At 44.1% G+C, this 19,305-nt stretch overlaps 1 protein-coding gene across 1 annotated transcript in view; it reads right to left on the bottom strand.

Moving 5' to 3' along the window:
• Positions 1 to 19,305, bottom strand: part of LOC126249008 (dihydropyrimidine dehydrogenase [NADP(+)]) — a 288,548-nt gene that overhangs the window by 144,707 nt on the left and 124,536 nt on the right. The window contains exon 6 of the mRNA XM_049950599.1: positions 5,260 to 5,386. Coding sequence (XP_049806556.1) covers positions 5,260 to 5,386 — 127 coding nt within the window. The remainder of the gene's footprint in view (positions 1 to 5,259; positions 5,387 to 19,305) is intronic.

Consider the following 19,305-nt stretch of genomic DNA (forward strand, 5'->3'; position numbering starts at 1 on the left):
GGGGCTAATGCGTAGAGTACTCTTTTTAAAATCGAACTGTGACTCCATCCGTATCTGGTGGTTTATTTGTTTTCAAGTATTTGAGTGTTTCTTTACGCCAAGTATGCTTATTTATGTCGTCCATAGGGAAGTCTGTCCGATGCTCAAATGACGATATGTTTATACGGTTCTCCTTTGTGAACGATTTCTTGAACGTGAACTTTAAAACTCCGGATTTCTTTTTGCTATCTTCAACTGCCACACCAGACTGGTCAACAGGGGACTGAATGGAAGTCTTCTTAGCAATTTTATATATGACCAGATTTTTCTCGAGTTCTCTGCCAGATCTTTTGCTAAGGTGAGATGGTGGTAGTTGTTGTATGCTTCGCGCATAAATCTTTTCACAGACGCACGAATCTCTACTAACCTTAACTTGTCGTCATTTGTGCGTCCCCTTTTGAACCTAGAGTGCAACAGCCTCTGCTTCCTCGGCACCCAACGCATAAACCATGGTGGGTCTTTTCCATCCTTTATCCACTTACTAGGCACATAATTCTCCAGACCACTATTTACAATCTGTTTAAACTTTGCCCATTATACCTATACAGCTGTCTTACTGGAACTAAGTGATGCCAATGCACTGTCTAAGTGAGATGTTAATAACTGCTTATCTGCGCTGTCTAGCAGAAATACTCTCCTAGTCCTTCCACCGATTTATTAACTTTTGTAATCGTAGTTGCTATAATGAGATCATGATCGCTGATCCCCCTTTCTATACTGACATTATTAGTGACAACATTGATAGTAATCTCATAATTTTTGTCTATAATGTAGTTATCTAAAATGAAATACGGTTTGAAAAATGCTACATAATTATTCGGTCAGATAGTGGTAAGATTTCAAAGTCGCGAAAAGACTGACAAGTTGTTTTAAATGTTCAGAAATGTAAAACTGCGCACTTCACAAACCGAAAAAGCTGTGTATCCTACTACTACAACATCAAAGAGGTACAACTAGAATCAGTCAACTTAAACAAATAACCGCGTGTAATAATGTTTAGAGATATGAAATGAAACGATTAAGTTGGCTCAGTCGTAGGTAAAACATGTAGTAGAGTTCGGTTTATTGGTAGGATACTAGGAGAATCCAATGGGACTACAAAGGAGAGTGCTAAAAAAACTTTCGCGTAACACATCCTAAACTATTGCTCAAGTGTGTGGGACCCATACCAAATAGGACATACCTGTAATTGGGGATGTTGAAAGTATGCAAGGAAGAGCAGCACGAACCGCCACGGGTTTATATGACCAACGGGAGAGCGTCAGGGAGATTGTCAAAGAACAGACACTTGAAGACAGACGCAAACTACAACTTAAAGTCTACTTACAAAATGTGAAGAACCATACTACAGAAATATACGAGGTGCATTCAAGTTATAAGGCCTCCGATTTTTTTTCTAATTAACTACTCACCCGAAATCGATGAAACTGGCGCTACTTCTCGATGTAATCGCCCTGCAGACGTACACATTTTTCACAACGCTGACGCCATGATTCCATGGCAGCGGCGAAGGCTTCTTTAGGAGTCTGTTTTGACCACTGGAAAATCGCTGAGGCAATAGCAGCACGGCTGGTGAATGTGCGGCCACGGAGAGTGTCTTTCATTGTTGGAAAAAGCCAAAAGTCACTTGGAGCCAGGTCAGGTGAGTAGGGAGCATGAGGAATCACTTCAAAGTTGTTATCACGAAGAAACTGTTGCGTAACGTTAGCTCGATGTGCGGGTGCGTTGTCTTGGTGAAACAGCACACGCGCAGCCCTTCCCGGACGTTTTTGTTGCAGTGCAGGAAGGAATTTGTTCTTCAAAACATTTTCGTAGGATGCACCTGTGATCGTAGTGCCCTTTGGAACGCAATGGGTAAGGATTACGCCCTCACTGTCCCAGAACACGGATACCATCATTTTTTCAGCACTGGCGGTTACCCGAAATTTTTTTGGTGGCGGTGAATCTGTGTGCTTCCATTGAGCTGACTGGCGCTTTGTTTCTGGATTGAAAAATGGCATCCACGTCTCATCCATTGTCACAAGCGACGAAAAGAAAGTCCCATTCATGCTGTCGTTGCGCGTCAACATTGCTTGGCAACATGCCACACGGGCAGCCATGTGGTCGTCCATGAGCATTCGTGGCACCCACCTGGATGACACTTTTCGTATTTTCAGGTCGTCATGCAGGATTGTGTGCACAGAACCCAGAGAAATGCCAACTCTGGAGGCGATCTGTTCAACAGTCATTCGGCGATCCCCCAAAACAACTATCTCCACTTTCTCGATCATGTCGTCAGACCGGCTTGTGCGAGCCCGAGGTTGTTTCAGTTTGTTGTCACACGATGTTCTGCCTTCATTAAACTGTCGCACCCACGAATGCACTTTCGACACATCCATAACTCCATCACCACATGTCTCCTTCAACTGTCGATGAATTTCAATTGGTTTCACACCATGCAAATTCAGAAAACGAATGATTGCACGCTGTTCAAGTAAGGAAAACGTCGCCATTTTAAGTATTTAAAACAGTTCTCATTCTCGCCGCTGGCGGTAAAATTCCATCTGCCGTACGGTGCTGCCATCTCTGGGAGGTATTGACAATGAACGCGGCCTCATTTTAAAACAATGCGCATGTTTCTATCTCTTTCCAGTCCGGAGAAAAAAACTCGGAGGCCTTAGAACTTGAATGCACCTCGTACTACAGCCCTCTACATATCGCTACCGTAAGGATCGTGAAGACAAGATCAGACTAATCACAGTGCAAACAGCGGCTTGTAAACAATCATTCTTCCCCCGCTTCGTAGGTGAATGGAACGGGAAGAGGCCCTAATAAGTGGTGCAATGGGAAGTACCATCACGCACTTCACAGTCGTTTGCAGAGTACACATTTATTTGTTGATGTAATACTCAGTTCCTCTGATTTTATAGTCATTCTCATTTCGTAAAATACATGTGAAAGAATTCAGAGTGCAGGTTGACTCTTCTTTTAAAGGGCGTTATCGTAATTTTAGTTATAAATCTCTCTACAGAGTACCTGTCTCGTAGCGGCTGCTACTGGAGTTGGACGATCATCAGTGATGCGCTCTCGCGCTGTCTAAACGAATCTATTGGTATTACTCTCACGATTCTTCACCACTGGTTTATAAAGCACTATTCTCTTGAACAACATGTTATAAACTGACTAGCCAAAAGTCATGAGAAGAGGTACCGTGTGTGGTACCCAGAGGTTGCGGGTAGATGCGGCATATGGCGCGAGTATGGACCAGAAATCAGAGCAGCCTATTACAGAAAGGTGTGCAGCAAACATGACAGTTACCGGTTTCGCACGTGGGATGATAATCCGTGCAAGACGAATGGGTCACAGGATATCGGAGATCATACAACAACTCGGGTTTCCGACTTCGTGTCTAAGGTGGATCTTCAGTATCGAAGAGACACAGATTTCAAACGCGTAGATCGCCACACAGGATAGCTACAAGCGTTTGTCGAATGGACGTCATTTCGCCTCCTCAGAGCCATACGGCGCGATAGACGATCTGTCTTGAGTCAGATGCCCGTCGATTTGAATACGGGGCGTCGGGAACTCATTTCAGCCATGACTATACTGAAACAAATGTCGACGACCTAAATCACACCCAGTGACTCCCCACAACTTTTGACGACTCCTCACCATACATCTGCTGCTTCGCTAGATCTTTTCTTCGTTTATATATGAAGATGGTATCTATTCTTTCGGACATGTCCGAAAGAACAGATGCAATCGGTGACATTCAAGATGGTCAAATGACCGGTGAGCCTTATGAAGATGGTATCTGTTCTTTCGGACATGTCCGACAGACAAGCGTAGTGTAGGCAATCTCCTTAGTAGATCTGTTGCATCTTCGAAGTGTTCTGCCAATAAAACGCAGTCTTTGTTTCACCTTCCCCACAACATTTTTTATGTGTTCTTTCCAATTTAAGCTGTTCGTAATTGTAGGTCCTAGATATTTAGCTGAATTTACAACCTTTACATTTGATTGATTATCCTGTAACCGAAGTTATGTTATGTTAACCAGGGACCTAGAAACGACGGAGAGGCTCTGTCCCCGTCGCAGCCGCAGTGGTCTGCAACCCCACGACGACTACCGCAGTCCACTTCACCCCTCCGCCGCCCCACACCGAACCCAGGGTTATTGCGCGGGTCAGCCCCCAGTGGACCCCCCCTCCCCCCCCCCCCCCCCCCCCCCAGTGAACGTCTCACACCAGACGAGTGAAACCCCTACGTTTGCGTGGTAGAGTAATGGTGGTGTACGCGTACGTGGAGAACTTGTTTGCGCAGCATTCGCCGACATAGTGTAGCTGAGGCGGAATAGGGGGAACCAGCCCGCATTCACCGAGGCAGATGGAAAACCGCCTAAAACCCATCCACAGACTGGCCGGCTGACTGGACCTCGACACAAATCCGCCGGGCGGATTCGTGCCGGGAACCGGCGCTCCTTACCGCCCGGAAAGCCGTGCTTTTAGACCGCACGGCCAACCGGGCAGGCTAAACCGAAGTTCAACTGATTCCTTTTAGCACTCCTGTGGATGACCTCACATTTTTTATTATTTAGAGTCAATAGCCACTTTTCGCATCACACAGATACCTTTTCTGTACAACGTTTGATTTTGTTGACGGAACCACAAACTCACCTCCGCTTGCACCTATTCATCACTATCAATGTGAAGTTGTCGAACGTGTTCTTTAAGTTTTGAAAACAGGTGAAAATCGGATGGGGCTAAGTCGAGACGATATGGAGGATGATCAATGACATTGGACCCAAGGCGTCGGATTGTTGCATATGTCGCATCGCTCGAGTGGGGTCTGGCATTATCATGTTGACGAAGTCTTCGAATTCGAAACTCGGTTGTAGCACGCTGTTTTTGACGCACCGACATAGTTACGTTACACACTGCCATGTTGCAAGCCCTCCAGGGGCAGATGGCTGCATATATGCAGACCTGAAGAATAAAGGTGTAGAATGTTAACGTTTGTTTTACTTAAAAAGTCTGAAGAGTTTTCACATAAAAAATTGGGCAGCATTACTTTTCAGCGTGTCTTCGTACAATATCTTCTTCCTCCTATTATTGTAGTCTTTATCTCACCCTGTATTGGCTTATGTTATCGTTCATGTTGCGTTTTGTGGGATTAATGCTATGTGCAAGAAAATGTGTGAGAGAAATTTATAGCACAAATATATACCTAGTGAAAGATATTTACCTGTAATGTGAGATCACTGGTAGAGAGCGCGCGGTTGTACTCAAACTTTACTCCGAGATCCTTGACCAACTCCACCTCAAACATAACGGCGTCGTACGGCAGACGGTACTGTGGTATTTCGGAGGAACTGCAAAAAGATAGAACACAGAGATAATGAGTAAATGAGCTGACCCACAGGAAAACCTGCACATTCTTTATCACAGAAGTTGCAAATAGTCAGAAGATTAGTGTATCTACAAATACTACAGTTACATGTATATTCCGCAAGCCACCTTGCGGTGTGTGGCGGAGATTACTTCTGGTACCACTAACTTTGTCCTCGTCCTGTTCCATTTATAACTAGCGCATAGGAACAAATACTGTCGGTAAAACTCGACATGACATATAGTTTAACTAATTTTCTCGTCGTGATCACTTCGCGCGATGGAAGTAGGAGATAGTAATATGTTGTCAGACTCTTCTTGGAACGTAAACTCTCTTTTAGCGTCTGTCACTGGAGTTTGTTGAGCATCTCCGTAATGCTCTCCCGCCAAGTGAACGGTCCTGTGACGAAACGCGCTACTCTTCGTAGAACCTTATCTATCTGGTTTATTAATCGTACTTGGTAAGGGTTCCAGATAGATGGACAATATTTAGTAATGGATTGAACGAATGGTTTGCAAGCCTCTTCTTCCATGGATGAATTACGTTTCCTTAAGATTTTTCCAGTGAATATCAATCTGCCATCTGCTTTACCTCCTGTTTGTTTAATGCAGTCTATGTCGCTCGGGATGGTCAGTCGTAGGTATTTCGGGGAAATTACTGTTTCCAGTAAAGTGTCGCTAATAGTGAATCGAACAGTAGTGGATCTCTTAGCCTATTTACGCCCAATACGTTGGATTTCTTCACGTTCATGGTCAACTGCCAGACCCTGCACAAATCTTCGATCCTGTTCAGATCTTCCTGCATTTCGCGGCAGTCTCCTGGAGCTGCAATTTATTTTATTTTATTTTATTTTTTACATCTAGTTCCGTAGGACCAAATTGAGGAGTAAATCTCCATGGTCATGGAACGTTTTATTACATGAAATCACAACAGAAAAGTAATAACAGATAAAATAAAATGTTTATAAATCCTAACAAGACGTCAAGCTATAAGTTTATGTAAACGTAGTCAACAATATAACACAGGAATCAGCTTAATTTTGCAAGGAACGCCTCGACAGCTGTGGCCGCTGCGGCCGAGCGGTTCTAGGCGCTTCAGTCCGGAACCGTGCTGCTGTTACGGTCTCTGGTTCGAATCCTGCCTCGGGCAAGGATGTGTGTGATGTCCTTAGGTTAGTTAGGTTTCAGTAGTTCTAAGTCTAGAGGACTGATGACCTCAGATGTTAAGTCCCGTAGTGCTTAGAGCCATTTGAACCATTTGAGCCTCGACAGAATAGAAGGTCTACCATAAGAGGAAATTCTTCAGGTTAGATTTGAAAGCGCGTGGATTACTGCTAAGATTTTTGAATTCTTGCGGTAGGTTATTGAAAATAGATGCACCAGAATACTGCACGCATTTCTGCACAAGAGTCAAGAAAGAGCGGCCCAAATGTAGATTGGATTTCTGCCAAGTATTGAGTGAGTGAAAGCTGCTAATTCTTGGGAATAAGCTGATACTGTTAGCAAGAAACGACAATGAGGAATATATATATTGAGAGGCCACTGTGAGAATACCCAGACTAATGAACAGGAGTCGGCAAGAGGTTCGCGAACTTACACTACTCATTGCCCGATCTGCCCGTTTCTGAACCAAAAATATCCTTTGAGAATGGGAAGAATTACCCCAAACTATATAATACCATACGTCATAAGCGAATAAAAATAAGTAAAATAAGACTTTATGTGTCGAACTATCAATTACTTCAGATACTCTTCTAATATTAGAAATGGTAGCATTAAGTTTTTGAACAAGATCCTGAAAGGGAGATTTCCACGACATTTTACTATCTATCTAAAAACCGAGAAATTTGAACTGTTTAGTTTCGCTACTCATACACTATGTGATCAAAAGTATCGGAACACCCCCAAAAACATGTGTTTTTCATATTAGATGCATTGTGCTGCCACCTACTCCATATCAGCGACCTCATTAGAGAGCAGAATGGGGCACTCTGCAGAACTCATGGACTCTGAACGTGGTCAGGTGATTGGGTGTCAGTTGTGTCATGTATCTGTATGCGAGATTTCCACACTCCTAAAAAGCCCTAGGTCCACTGTTTCTGATGTGATAGTGAAATGGAAACGTGAAGGGACACGTACAGCGCAAAAGCGTACAGGCCGACATCGTCTGTTGACTGACAGACAGCCGACAGTTGAAGAGGGTCGTAATGTGTAATAGGCAGACATATATCCAGAACATCACACAGGAATTCCAACCTGCGTCAGGATCCACTGCAAGTGCTATGACAGTTAGGCGGGAGATGAGAAAACTTGGACTTCATGGTTGAGCGGCAGCCACACATCACCCCGGTAAATGCCAAACGACGCCTCGCTTGGTGGAAGGAGCGTAAACATTGGACGACTGAACAGTGGAGAAACTTGCGTGGAGTGACGAATCACGGTACACAATATGGCGATCCGATGGGTGTGGGTATAGTGAATACTCGGCGAACGTCATCTGCCAGCGTGTGTAGTGCCAATCGGAGTAGGTGGTGTTATGGTGTGGTCTTGTTTATCATGGAGGGGGCTTGCACCCCTTGTTGTTTTGAGTGGCACTATCACCGCACAGGCCTACATTGATGTTTTAAGCACCTTCTTGCTTCCCACTGTTGAAGAGCAATTCGGGGATGGTGATTTTACCTTTCAACACGATTGAGCACCTGTTTATAATGCTCGGTCTATGGCGGAGTGGTTGCACGACAATAACATCCCTGTAATGGACTGGCCTGCACAGAGTCCCGACCTGAATTCTATAGAACACCTTTGGGATGTTTTGGTACACCGACTTCGTGCCACGCCTCACCGACCGACATCGATACCTCTCCTCAGTGCAGCACTGCGTAAAGAATGGGCTGCTATTCCCTAAGAAACCTTCCAGCACCTGATTGAACGTATGCCTGCGAGAGTAGAAGCTGTCATCAAGGCTAAGGGTGGGCCAACACCATACTGAATTCCCGCATTACCGATAGAGGGCGCCACGAACTTGTGAGTCATTTTCAGTAGATGTCCGGACACTTTTGATCACATAGTGATTGCCCATTCCGTGAAATTAAAACGTCGGGTTTTGTTGAATTGTGTGTCAGAAACTGTAAAAGCTGAGTCTCACTGTGATTTAGCGTTAGTTTATTTTCTACAAGCTATGAACTTATTTTTGTAAACCCCCGTCGCCAGTTTTGTAAAGGCCTCGTCGCTACGGCTGTGGAGGCCGAGTTGCCGCTGTTGTTACGGTAGGCCGAGTTTTTGAGTTCGTGAAACGACTTCTGATGCAGTACACCGCTAAGACAATTTCTCCCTCTGGTATTATACAGCGATGCCCCAGGGTCAGGTAACATAATAGGAGAACGAAGGTTTTACTACACTGCAACAAATTAGTAACAAAGTCACACAAATGAGTTAAAAAGGTTTACTTATCTTTGTTACTTGTCGAACAATGAAGTTTGCAACACTACATGTAATACGTATAAAAATGGCTAAGTGCAAGTAATCGTAGGTAAACTTCACAGTACATAGATAATGCAATTTACAACAACTGTGTGTTCACTTCTAAGAGTTCACTAAGCAACGCTTCCTGTCTAAGTCAGACATGGACGCTGATCTATAACCAAGTGGGCGAGAGCTGCTCTTCTATCTTACGAGTACGCTTCTGTCCGTTGTCGTTTGGTCATTGGCGAACGGTACTCGGCCGGTAATTGGCCGAGGTGAAGTCGATATCTTCATCCTCGCGCAAGCATCTTTGCGCCTGTGGTGCTTTTGGCCTGGCTGTGTCTTGTTCTGACGACGCAGCACTGATGTTTTGAACTGCACTATTTGAAACAGTGCCAACGTTGCACACAGCATCCTTTACTACCAAGCTAGTGTCATCAGCAAACAGAAATGTTTAAGAATAGCCTGTACTACTAGAGGGCATATCATTTACAGGGTGATTCAAAAAGAATACCACAACTTTAGGAATTTAAAACTCTGCAACGACAAAAGGCAGAGCTAAGCACTATCTGTCGGCGAATTAAGGGAGCTATAAAGTTTCATTTAGTTGTACATTTGTTCGCTTGAGGCGCTGTTGACTAGGCGTCAGCGTCAGTTGATGCTAAGATGGCGACCGCTCAACAGAAAGCTTTTTGTGATATTGAGTACAGCAGAAGTGAATCGACGACAGTTGTTCAGCGTGCATTTCGAACGAAGTATGGTGTTAAACCTCCTGATAGGTGGTGTATTAAACGTTGGTATAAACAGTTTACAGAGAATGGGTGTTTGTGCAAAGGGAAAAGTTCTGGACGGCCGAGAACGGGTGATGAAAATGTAGCACGTATTCAGCAAGCAAGCATTTGTTCGCAGCCCAGGAAAATCGACTCGCAGAGCTAGCAGAGAGCTGCAAATTCCACAATCAACTGTATGGAGAGTCCTACGAAAAAGGTTAGTTATGAAACCTTATCGTCTGAAATTGGTTCAAGCACTGTCTGCAGCTGATAAGTTTAAAAGAATCGATTTCTGTGATTTTATCCTTGCTCAAATGGAAACAGATGAATCTATCGTTTCAAAGATTGTGTTTAGTGATGAAGCAACTTTCCACACTAACGGGTAAGTCAACCGTCACAATGTCTGATAACAGCAGCTATCCAAACTGTTACGCCTGATATGCTACAGAGAGTGTGGTACGAGTTGCAGTATCGGGTTGATATTGCTCGTGTGTCTGGAGGGGGCCATATTGAACATCTCTGAACTTGTTTTTGAGTGAAAAAAAACCTTTTAAATACTCTTTGTAATGATGTATAACAGAAGGTTATATTATGTTTCTTTCATTAAATACACATTTTTAAAGTTGTGGTATTCTTTTTGAATCACCCTGTATATAAATAAGGAACAGGAGTGGCCCCAGCACAGATCCGTGGGACACTCCCCCCCCCCCCCTCTCCCTACCTCCCCCTATTTAACCGTGCCCTACTCGGACCCCACATCATAGCCATTCTCCGTACAGAGGAGAATTACCTTTTGCTGTCTGTTCTTAAACTAAGAGATGAACCAGTTGTGAGCTACTCGCCGTATTCCATAATGGTGCAACTTCTTGAACAATATTTTGTGATCAACCCAATCAAACGCCTTACTTAAATCAAAAAGATACCTAGCCTTCGAAACCTTTTGTTAAATCCATCACAGATGAAAGAGAATATAGCGTTTTCAGTTGTTAAACCACTTCTGTACATCTGATAGCAAATCATGAGGAATAAATTGATCAACTATCCTAACATACACAGCCTTTTCAATAGCTTTAGAAAACACGATGGCATAGAAATAGGCCTAAACTTGTCTACGTTATCCCTTTCTCCCTTTTTATAAAGTTGTTTTACTACTGACGACTTTAATCATTCAGGATACTGACCATTCCTAAAGGAAAAATTACAAGTATAGCTAAGTACAGGGCTAATATGTGCAGCACAGTACTTAAGTATTCTGCTAGATACTCCATCATATCCATGGGAGTCCATAGTCTTCAGCGATTTAATTATTGACTCAGTCTCCTCCTTGTCAGTATCACAAATGAATATTTCAGATATCAGTCTCGAAAAAGCCATTTTCCATGATTCCCTGTAGAAACTAAGTCTTTATTTAATTCATCAGCAATGTTCAGAAAGTGATTGTTAAATACTGTACATGTATCTGACTTATCAGTAAGAGAAACGTTTTTACTGTGTACTGACATTATACCCTCGACCTTGTGCTGCTGACCAGACACTTCCTTCACGACTGACCATATGGTTTTAATTTTATCCCGTGAAATATCTATTCTATTTGTGTACCACATACTCTTTGCCCTACTAATAACATTTTAAGCACCTTACAGTACGGTTTGTAATGGGCTACTATAGCTCGATTGTGACTACTTCTAACATTTTGATATAATTCCCACTTTCTTGTACATGATATACGTAACACACTTGGCAGCCACCCAGGCTGCCTTTTACTGCTAGTTCCCTATTTAGAAGAATTTTTAAGAGCATGAGAAATGTGTTAAGGAAAGAATTACATTTGTCATCTATGTTGTCGCACTAGAAACATCCCGCCACTCTTGTTGCTTCATATAGACAACAGAATCGTCCACGAATAGCCCCATGGGGTCTCAAACGTAATCCACGAGATCATTAATAAAAACTGTAAATAATAGCGGTCCTATAACACTCCCTGGTGTACTACCGGAAACGCCTTCACATTTGTCGAATTTGTTCAGCTAAGTAGGCCTACTAGAGGATCCTAAGGAAGTTCTGTATGCAATCTTAAATCTGGTCCGATAGTCAGTAAGCTCGTACTTTATTCACTTAACGATAGTGTGGAACTGTATCGAATACTTCTCTGAAGTCAAGAAACACGATCAACCTGAGCGCTCCTCATGGGTGAGCGAAGAGAGCTGACTTCTGCAAAATCACGTTCTGTGGAATCACGTTGATTGTTATAGAAGAGGCTTCGTTCTCCTGGTAGGTTATCATGCGTGAGATAAAACATGTTCCATAATACAACAGTAGATAAATATCAGCGATATAGATCTGTCCGACAGTTTTCTTGAAACGGGAATGACCTGCGCTTTTTTCCAATTGCTAAATACTCTTCGTTGCTCCAGTGACCCACGATAAACTGCTGCTGGAACGGTAGCAAGTTCTTTTGCAGAACCTCACTAGTATCTCATTCGGTACAGTTGCCTTTGCATTGGTCAACACTGCTAACTCATTTTCTATTCCGTGATCGATTTATGCCTTTTCGGCATCCATCCGATGATTGAAAGGAAGCCGGCCGTGTGACCGAGCGGTTCTAGGCGCATCATTACGGAACCGCGCTGCTGCTACGGCCGCAGGTTCGAATCCTGCATCGAGCATGGATGTGTGTGCTGTCCTTAGGTTAGTTAGGTTTAAGTAGTTCTAAGTCTAGGGGACTGATGACCTCAGATGTTAAGTCCCATAGTGTTTAGAGCCATTTGAACCATTAAAAGGAACAATTTCGGAAGATCCCATCTGCTCTCTGTAGTCTTCCATTTCGGTGCTATTATGGTCACTTAGCGATGTAGTAGACGGTTTATATTCGCTTATTGACTTTATGTAAGACCGAAACTTCTTAAGATTTGGTCAGTTCATTTGGCAAAACTGTGATCTGAAATTCATTGAATGCTTCTCACATCACGTCCCTCACTCTCATTTTGAGTTCATCTAGCTTCTGTTTGTCTGCCAGGCTTTGACTTCACTTAAATCGGAGCTGAAGTTCTCTTTGCTCTTCGCAGAAGCTTTCTAACAAGCCTATTCATCCACAGTGGATCTTTTCCATCCCTCACAACCTTGCTTGATATATACTTGTCTGAGGCATATTGTACAATACCTTCGAGTTTTACTCAAATGCTCTACATCTTCATCCTCAGAGTTAAATGTTTGATGATTAGTACTACGATACTCTGCAATTTGTCTCCTGTCACTGTTGCCAACCAAAGATAATTTCTCACCTGTTCAAAAATTCCATGTAAAATCAGTACTTATTGCTGTTGTCACAGCCTTATAATCGCTGATTCCCTTTTCAACGTTAACTAATTCGAAAAGTTCGGATCTGTTAGTTATTAGGAGGTCTAAGACATTGCACTCAGGTGTAGGTTATTTCAACTAACTGCTCAAAGTGATTTTCAGACAAGATATTCAGAAATGTCTCACACGAATCCATTTCTGTGGTACCAATTTGCCCCGCGGTTGGAGGCGCCACGTCACGGAGCGGGCGGCCACTCCCGCCGGAGATTCAAGTCCTCCCTTGGGCACGGGTGTGTGTGTGTTGTCGTTAGCGTAAGTTAGTTTAAGTAGTGTGTAAGTCTAGGAGCCGATGACCTCAGCAGTTTGGTCCCCTAGGAATTCACACACATTTGAACATTTTTGATTTGGTACCAATTTAGTCGTCTGACGCTCCCATTCTACAGATGACAAGTTGAACTCTCCCTCTATTATAATAGCATGATCAGGAAACTTATTCCTGATATTCTCGAAGACTGCTCTGAAACGCTCTGTCACTGCAGATCTAGATTCAGATGGTCTATAGAAGCATCCTGTTACTGTCTCCAGAATGAGATTTTCACTCTGCAGCGGAGTGTGTTCCTGGCAGATTAAAACTGTGTGCCGGACCGAGACTCTAACTCGGGACCTTTGCCTTTCGCGGGCAAGTGCTCTACCATCTGAACTACCGAAGCAAGACTCACGCCCCGTCCTCACAGCTTTACTTCTGCCAGTACCTCGTCTCCTACCTTTCAAACTTTACAGAAGCTCTCCTGCGAACCTTGCAGAACTAGCACTCCTGAAAGAAAGGATATTGCGGAGACATGGCTTAGCCACAGCCTGGGGGATGTTTCCAGAATGAGATTTTCACTCTGCACCACGGTTCGCAGGAGAGCTTCTGTAAAGTTTGAAAGGTAGGAGACGAGGTACTGGCAGAAGTAAAGCTGTGAGGACGGCGCGTGAGTCTTGGTTGGGTAGCTCAGATGTAGAGCACTTGCCCGCGAAAGGCAAAGGTCCCGAGTGCGAGTCTCGGTCCGGCACACAGTTTTAATCTTCCAGGAAGTTTCATATCAGCGCATACTCCGCTGCAGAGTGAAAATCTCATTCTGGAAACATCCCCCAGGCTGTGGCTAAGCCATGTCTCCACAATATCCTTTCTTTCCGGAGTGCTAGTTCTGCAAGGTTCGCAGGAGAGCTTCTGTAAAGTTTGGAAGGTAGGAGACGAGGTACTGGCAGAAGTAAAGCTGTGAGGACGGGGCGTGAGTCTTACTTAGGTAGCTCAGATGTAGAGCACTTGCCCGCGAAAGGAAAATATCCCGAGTTCGAGTCTCGGTCCGGCACACAGTTTTAATCTGGCAGGAAGTTTCATCATGTTACTGTGTTTGACGCACTTTTGATGCTTCTTTTTACCCAGACTACTTCACATTCGGAATCTGTAATAATTGAACTATATATTACTGAATTATTTACTGTAAAAAGTATACCGCATAAAAAGACGCACCACGAAGGAATTAGACATGCATTACAAACTCTCTCCTTATGCGGGCGGGCATTGTCTTGCTGAAATGTAAGCCCAGGATGTCTTGCTATGAAGGGAAGCCAAAAGAGACATAGAATATCGTCGAAGTATCGCTGTGCTGCGCGTATGATAACCAAAGGTGTTCTGCTATGAAATGAAATGGCGTCTGAGACCATCACTCCTTGTAGTCGGACGGTATGACGGGCGACAGCCGCGTTTATATCCCACCATTGTCCAGGGCGTCTCCAGACATGTCTTCGGCCCGGCAACTCACTGAATGGAGTAGAACTGTTTTCAGTCATGAGTCCCGCTTCGATCTGAGCCGATGACTAGGGAAGAGTGGAGACGGCCCGGACAGTGTGGGTTACCAACCTGACTGTCGCCTGTCGTATGCCCCGACACCTACGAGTGATGGTCTGGGCTGCCACTTCATTTTGTAGCAGCCGGCCGAAGTGGCCGTGCGGTTAAAGGCGCTGCAGTCTGGAACCGCAGGACCGCTACGGTCGCAGGTTCGAATCCTACCTCGGGCATGGATGTTTGTGATGTCCTTAGGTTAGTTAGGTTTAACTTGTTCTAAGTTCTAGGGGACTAATGACCTCAGAAGTTGAGTCCCATAGTGCTCAGAGCCATTTTTCATTTTGTAGCAGGATACCTTTGGTTGCTATCCGCGACATCCTTGCAGCACAGCGTACGTCGACGATGGCAAGCCATGCAGGGTTTACATTTAAGCAACATAATGTCCACCCACGGACGGTGAGAATTTTCTCTGCTTGGCCAGCAAGGTCGCCGGATCTCTTCCCAGTTGAGAACGTTTGAAGCATTACGGGCTGGGGCCTGCAACCATCTAGGGATGTTGACAATCGAAAGCGCCAATTGGACAGAATTTGCCACGATGTCCCTCGGGAGGCCAAGCTGAAGAACTGCTTGCGTAAGTGCCAGAGGTGAACCAACACGTTATTAACTTGCTCAATTTGTGAAGCTCTTTATTTTGAACAAATGATCCAAATTTTCTGAAATTGCAATCAATTGTTTGTCTGCACATGCAAATCACATCTACCGATTTCCGCCCCATCCTGGTAATTCCTACGTGGTAAAAAGTTTTTTTCTTTTCTTTTTTGTCTTAGAGTGTATTTTCCGATTTTAATTTTGAATTTTAATCACATTTCGGTTGCTCATACTTTCTTGGCACTCCTACCTTCAATAAGTGATAAAAATTCTGGAATTTTATCATGGATGCTCTTGCGGTTTACTAACATATATTAACCTGTTCCTAACCTGCAGCCGGCCGGTGTGGCCGTGCGGTTCTAGGCGCTTCAGTCTGGAACCGCGTGACCGCTACGGTCGCACGTTCGAATCCTGCCTCGGGCATGGATGTGTGTGATTTCCTTAGGTTAGTTAGGTTTAAGTAGTTCTAAGTTCTAAGTTCTCCAAGGCCTCTAGGGGACTAATGACCATAGATGTTAAGTCCCATAGTGCTCAGAGCCATTTGAACCATTTGAACCTAACCTGCAAGCACGAACGGTCTGTGAGAATAATGTGGCTGATCTATCTTAAATTTCGGCAGGCATTTCATCACCGACTCCAAGGCCTCCATATGTCACACTACCCGCATCCACTACTGTTCGCAATGTTTGTGTTTAAAATGTCTGTATCGTATTATACGATGCCCTACAGACATACCTCGACAGGTTAAGAACAAAGATAACATTTTCTGTCCCTGTTGAGGAAATCACATACTGTGCGAGCATTCGGGAATGTGGCCAGTGGATCAGTCCATGGACCGTGAACAGCTAGCCGAAGTGGTTAAGGCGACCGCTCGACCACCGGTCTGGCATAGATTTTCATATCTCACTAAGAAATAGCACAGCCGATGTCACACTAACTTAGCAATTCGCGAATAAATTTTATAATATTTAATACAGCTGGGGATCGTCAGCAGTGCCTGTTCTTACACACTTGCATACATGTCTGTGGTCGTGCGGTAGCGTTCTCGTTTCCCACGCCCGGGTTCCCGGGTCCGATTCCCGGCGGGGTCAGGGATTTTCTCTGCCTAGTGATGACTGGGTGTTGTGTGCTGTCCTTAGGTTAGTTAAGTTTTAGTAGTTCTAAGTTCTAGGGGACTGATGACCATAGATGTTAAGTCCCATAGTGCTCAGAGCCATTTGAACCATTTTTTTTTTTTTGACATTGTATAATAACATACAGACATCGTAAACTAAAAATGCGGCCATCCATGTAAACTTAGCAACATTCGTCTGCAGTATACAGCCACTGAAAAGCATACATCTTCACATTTATATATATTTTGACCATTGATTTCTAAATGGTTTTTATTAATTTTGAACAGTCGAATAAGTTTAAAAATCCAAGTAGACTGAAGAGCAGAATGGAAAACTGACAGCTCGTCTGTCTGATTGAGAAATGAGAAGATCAATAAAGAAAAAAAAAACGCTTATGTTGACTGTGCGATGAGTTCCAAGAAGGCACACTGGAACGCTATCTAAATCGAAATATGTACTCTGCAAGGAACCTACTGTGTGTATGGAGGTTACTTAGTGTGTGCCCCTTTCCGATTGCATTCACAGAAAGAAGGATTGCTAGTGTCATCTATTCTGTCATTCTAGTAAAACTTGGTAAGAGTCACAGGCTGATGCACAATACCCAAGTATTGTCTGGCAAGTATTTTCAAGCGACCTCTTTCGTGCATGATTTACACTATCTTAGGCTCCTCCCAATAAATATACGCCTGGATCTGACTTCACCACCGAATGATATACAGGGTGTTACAAAAAGGTACGGCCAAACTTTCACGAAACATTCCTCACACACAAATAAAGAAAAGATGTTACGTGGACATGTGTCCGGAAACGCTTAATTTCCATGTTAGAGCTCATTTTAGTTTCGTCAGTATGTACTGTACTTCCTCGATTCAAATTGTAAATTTTCACAATCAACATGTGTGGGCTGACGAGAATCCGCACGCAATTGTGCAATCACGTCATCAACACAGATTTTCTGTGAACGTTTGGGCAGGCATTGTTGGTGATGTCTTGATTGGGCCCCATGTTGTTCCACCTACGCTCAATGGAGAACGTTATTATGATTTCATACGGGATACTCTACTTGTGCTGCTAGAACATGTGCCTTTACAAGTACGACACAACATGTGGTTCATGCACGATGGAGCTCCTGCACATTTCAGTCGAAGTGTTCGTACGCCTCTCAACAACAGATTCGGTGACCGATGGATTGGTAGAGGCGGACCAATTCCATGGCCTCCACGCTCTCCTGACCTCAACTCTCTTGACTTTCATTTATGGGGGCATTTGAAAGCTCTTGTCTACGCAACCCTGGTACCAAATGCAGAGACTCTTCGTGCTCGTATTGTGGACGGTAGTGATACAATACGCCATTCTCCAGGGCTGCATCAGCGCATCATGGATTCCATGCGACGGAGGGTGGATGCATGTATCCACGCTAACGGAGGACATTTTGAACATTTCCTGTAACAAAGTGTTTGAAGTCACGCTGGTACGTTCTGTTGCTGCGTGTTTCCATTCCATGATTAATGTGATTTAAAGAGAAGTAATAAAATGAGCTCTAACATGGAAAGTAAGCATTTCCGGACACATGGCCACATAACATATTTTCTTCTCTCTGTGTGAGGAATGTTTCCTGAAAGTTTGGCCGCACCTTTTTGTAACACCCTGTATATGGTCGTTCCACCTGAAATCACTCGGGCCGGCCGGAGTGGCCGGCGGTTCTAGGCACTACAGTCTGGAGCTGCGCGACCGCTACGGTCGCAGGTTCGAATCCTGCCTCGGGCATGGATGTGTGTGATGTCCATAGGTTAGTTAGGTTTAAGTAATTCTAAGTTCTAGGGGACTGATGAGCTCAGAAGTTAAGCCCCATAGTGCTCAGAGCCATTTGAATCATTTGAAATCACTCGGTACAGAAACTCCTAGACACTTCACAGTAGTAACTTATTCCAGTGACCGATCGCCATTCACACAGAGAAATGAATTCTAATCTTTTTGTCTATTTACATGCATTACATTACATTTATTTGTGTTTGGAATCAGCTGGCAATCTTTCCATCAGTATCTGATCATCTCAATGTGACCAGCCTATAGACTACTCCGCCTTCCTCATGTGATCGAACCATACTGTGCCAATTTAATGATCACACAAACTCAGCACTGACTTAACACTGATGCCAGAGTCAACATATGCGGAAACTTTTCGACCTATCGTGAAATACACTGAAGCTCCAAAGAAACTCAAATACAAAGATATGTAAACAGGCAGAATACGGCACTGCGGTCGGCAACGCCTGTATAAGATAACAAGTGTCTGGCGCAGTTGTTAGGCCGGTTACTGCTGCTACAATGGCAGGTTATCAAGATTTAAGTGAGTTTAAACGTGGTGTCATAGTCGGCGCACGAGCGATGGGACACAGTAGCTCTGAGGTAGCGATGAAATGGGGATTTTCCCGTACGACCATTTCACGAGTGTACCGTGAATATCAGGAATCCGGTATAATATCAAATATCCGACATCGCTGCGGCAGGAAAAAGATCGTGCAAGGAAGGGACCAACGACGACTGAAGAGAAACTTTCAACGTGACAGACGTGCAACCTTTCAGCAAATTGCTGCAGATTTCAATGCTGGGCCATCAAAAAGTGGCAGCGTGTGAACCATTCAACGAAACATCATCGATGTGGGCTTTCGGAGCCGAAGGCCCACTCGTGTACCCTTGATGATTGCGCGACACAAAGCTTTACGCCTCGCCTGCGCCCGTCAACAACATTGGACTATTGATGACTGGAAACATTATGC

This window comes from Schistocerca nitens, chromosome 3 (genome assembly GCF_023898315.1).
Source record: "Schistocerca nitens isolate TAMUIC-IGC-003100 chromosome 3, iqSchNite1.1, whole genome shotgun sequence".
NCBI classification, from domain to species: domain Eukaryota; kingdom Metazoa; phylum Arthropoda; class Insecta; order Orthoptera; family Acrididae; genus Schistocerca; species Schistocerca nitens.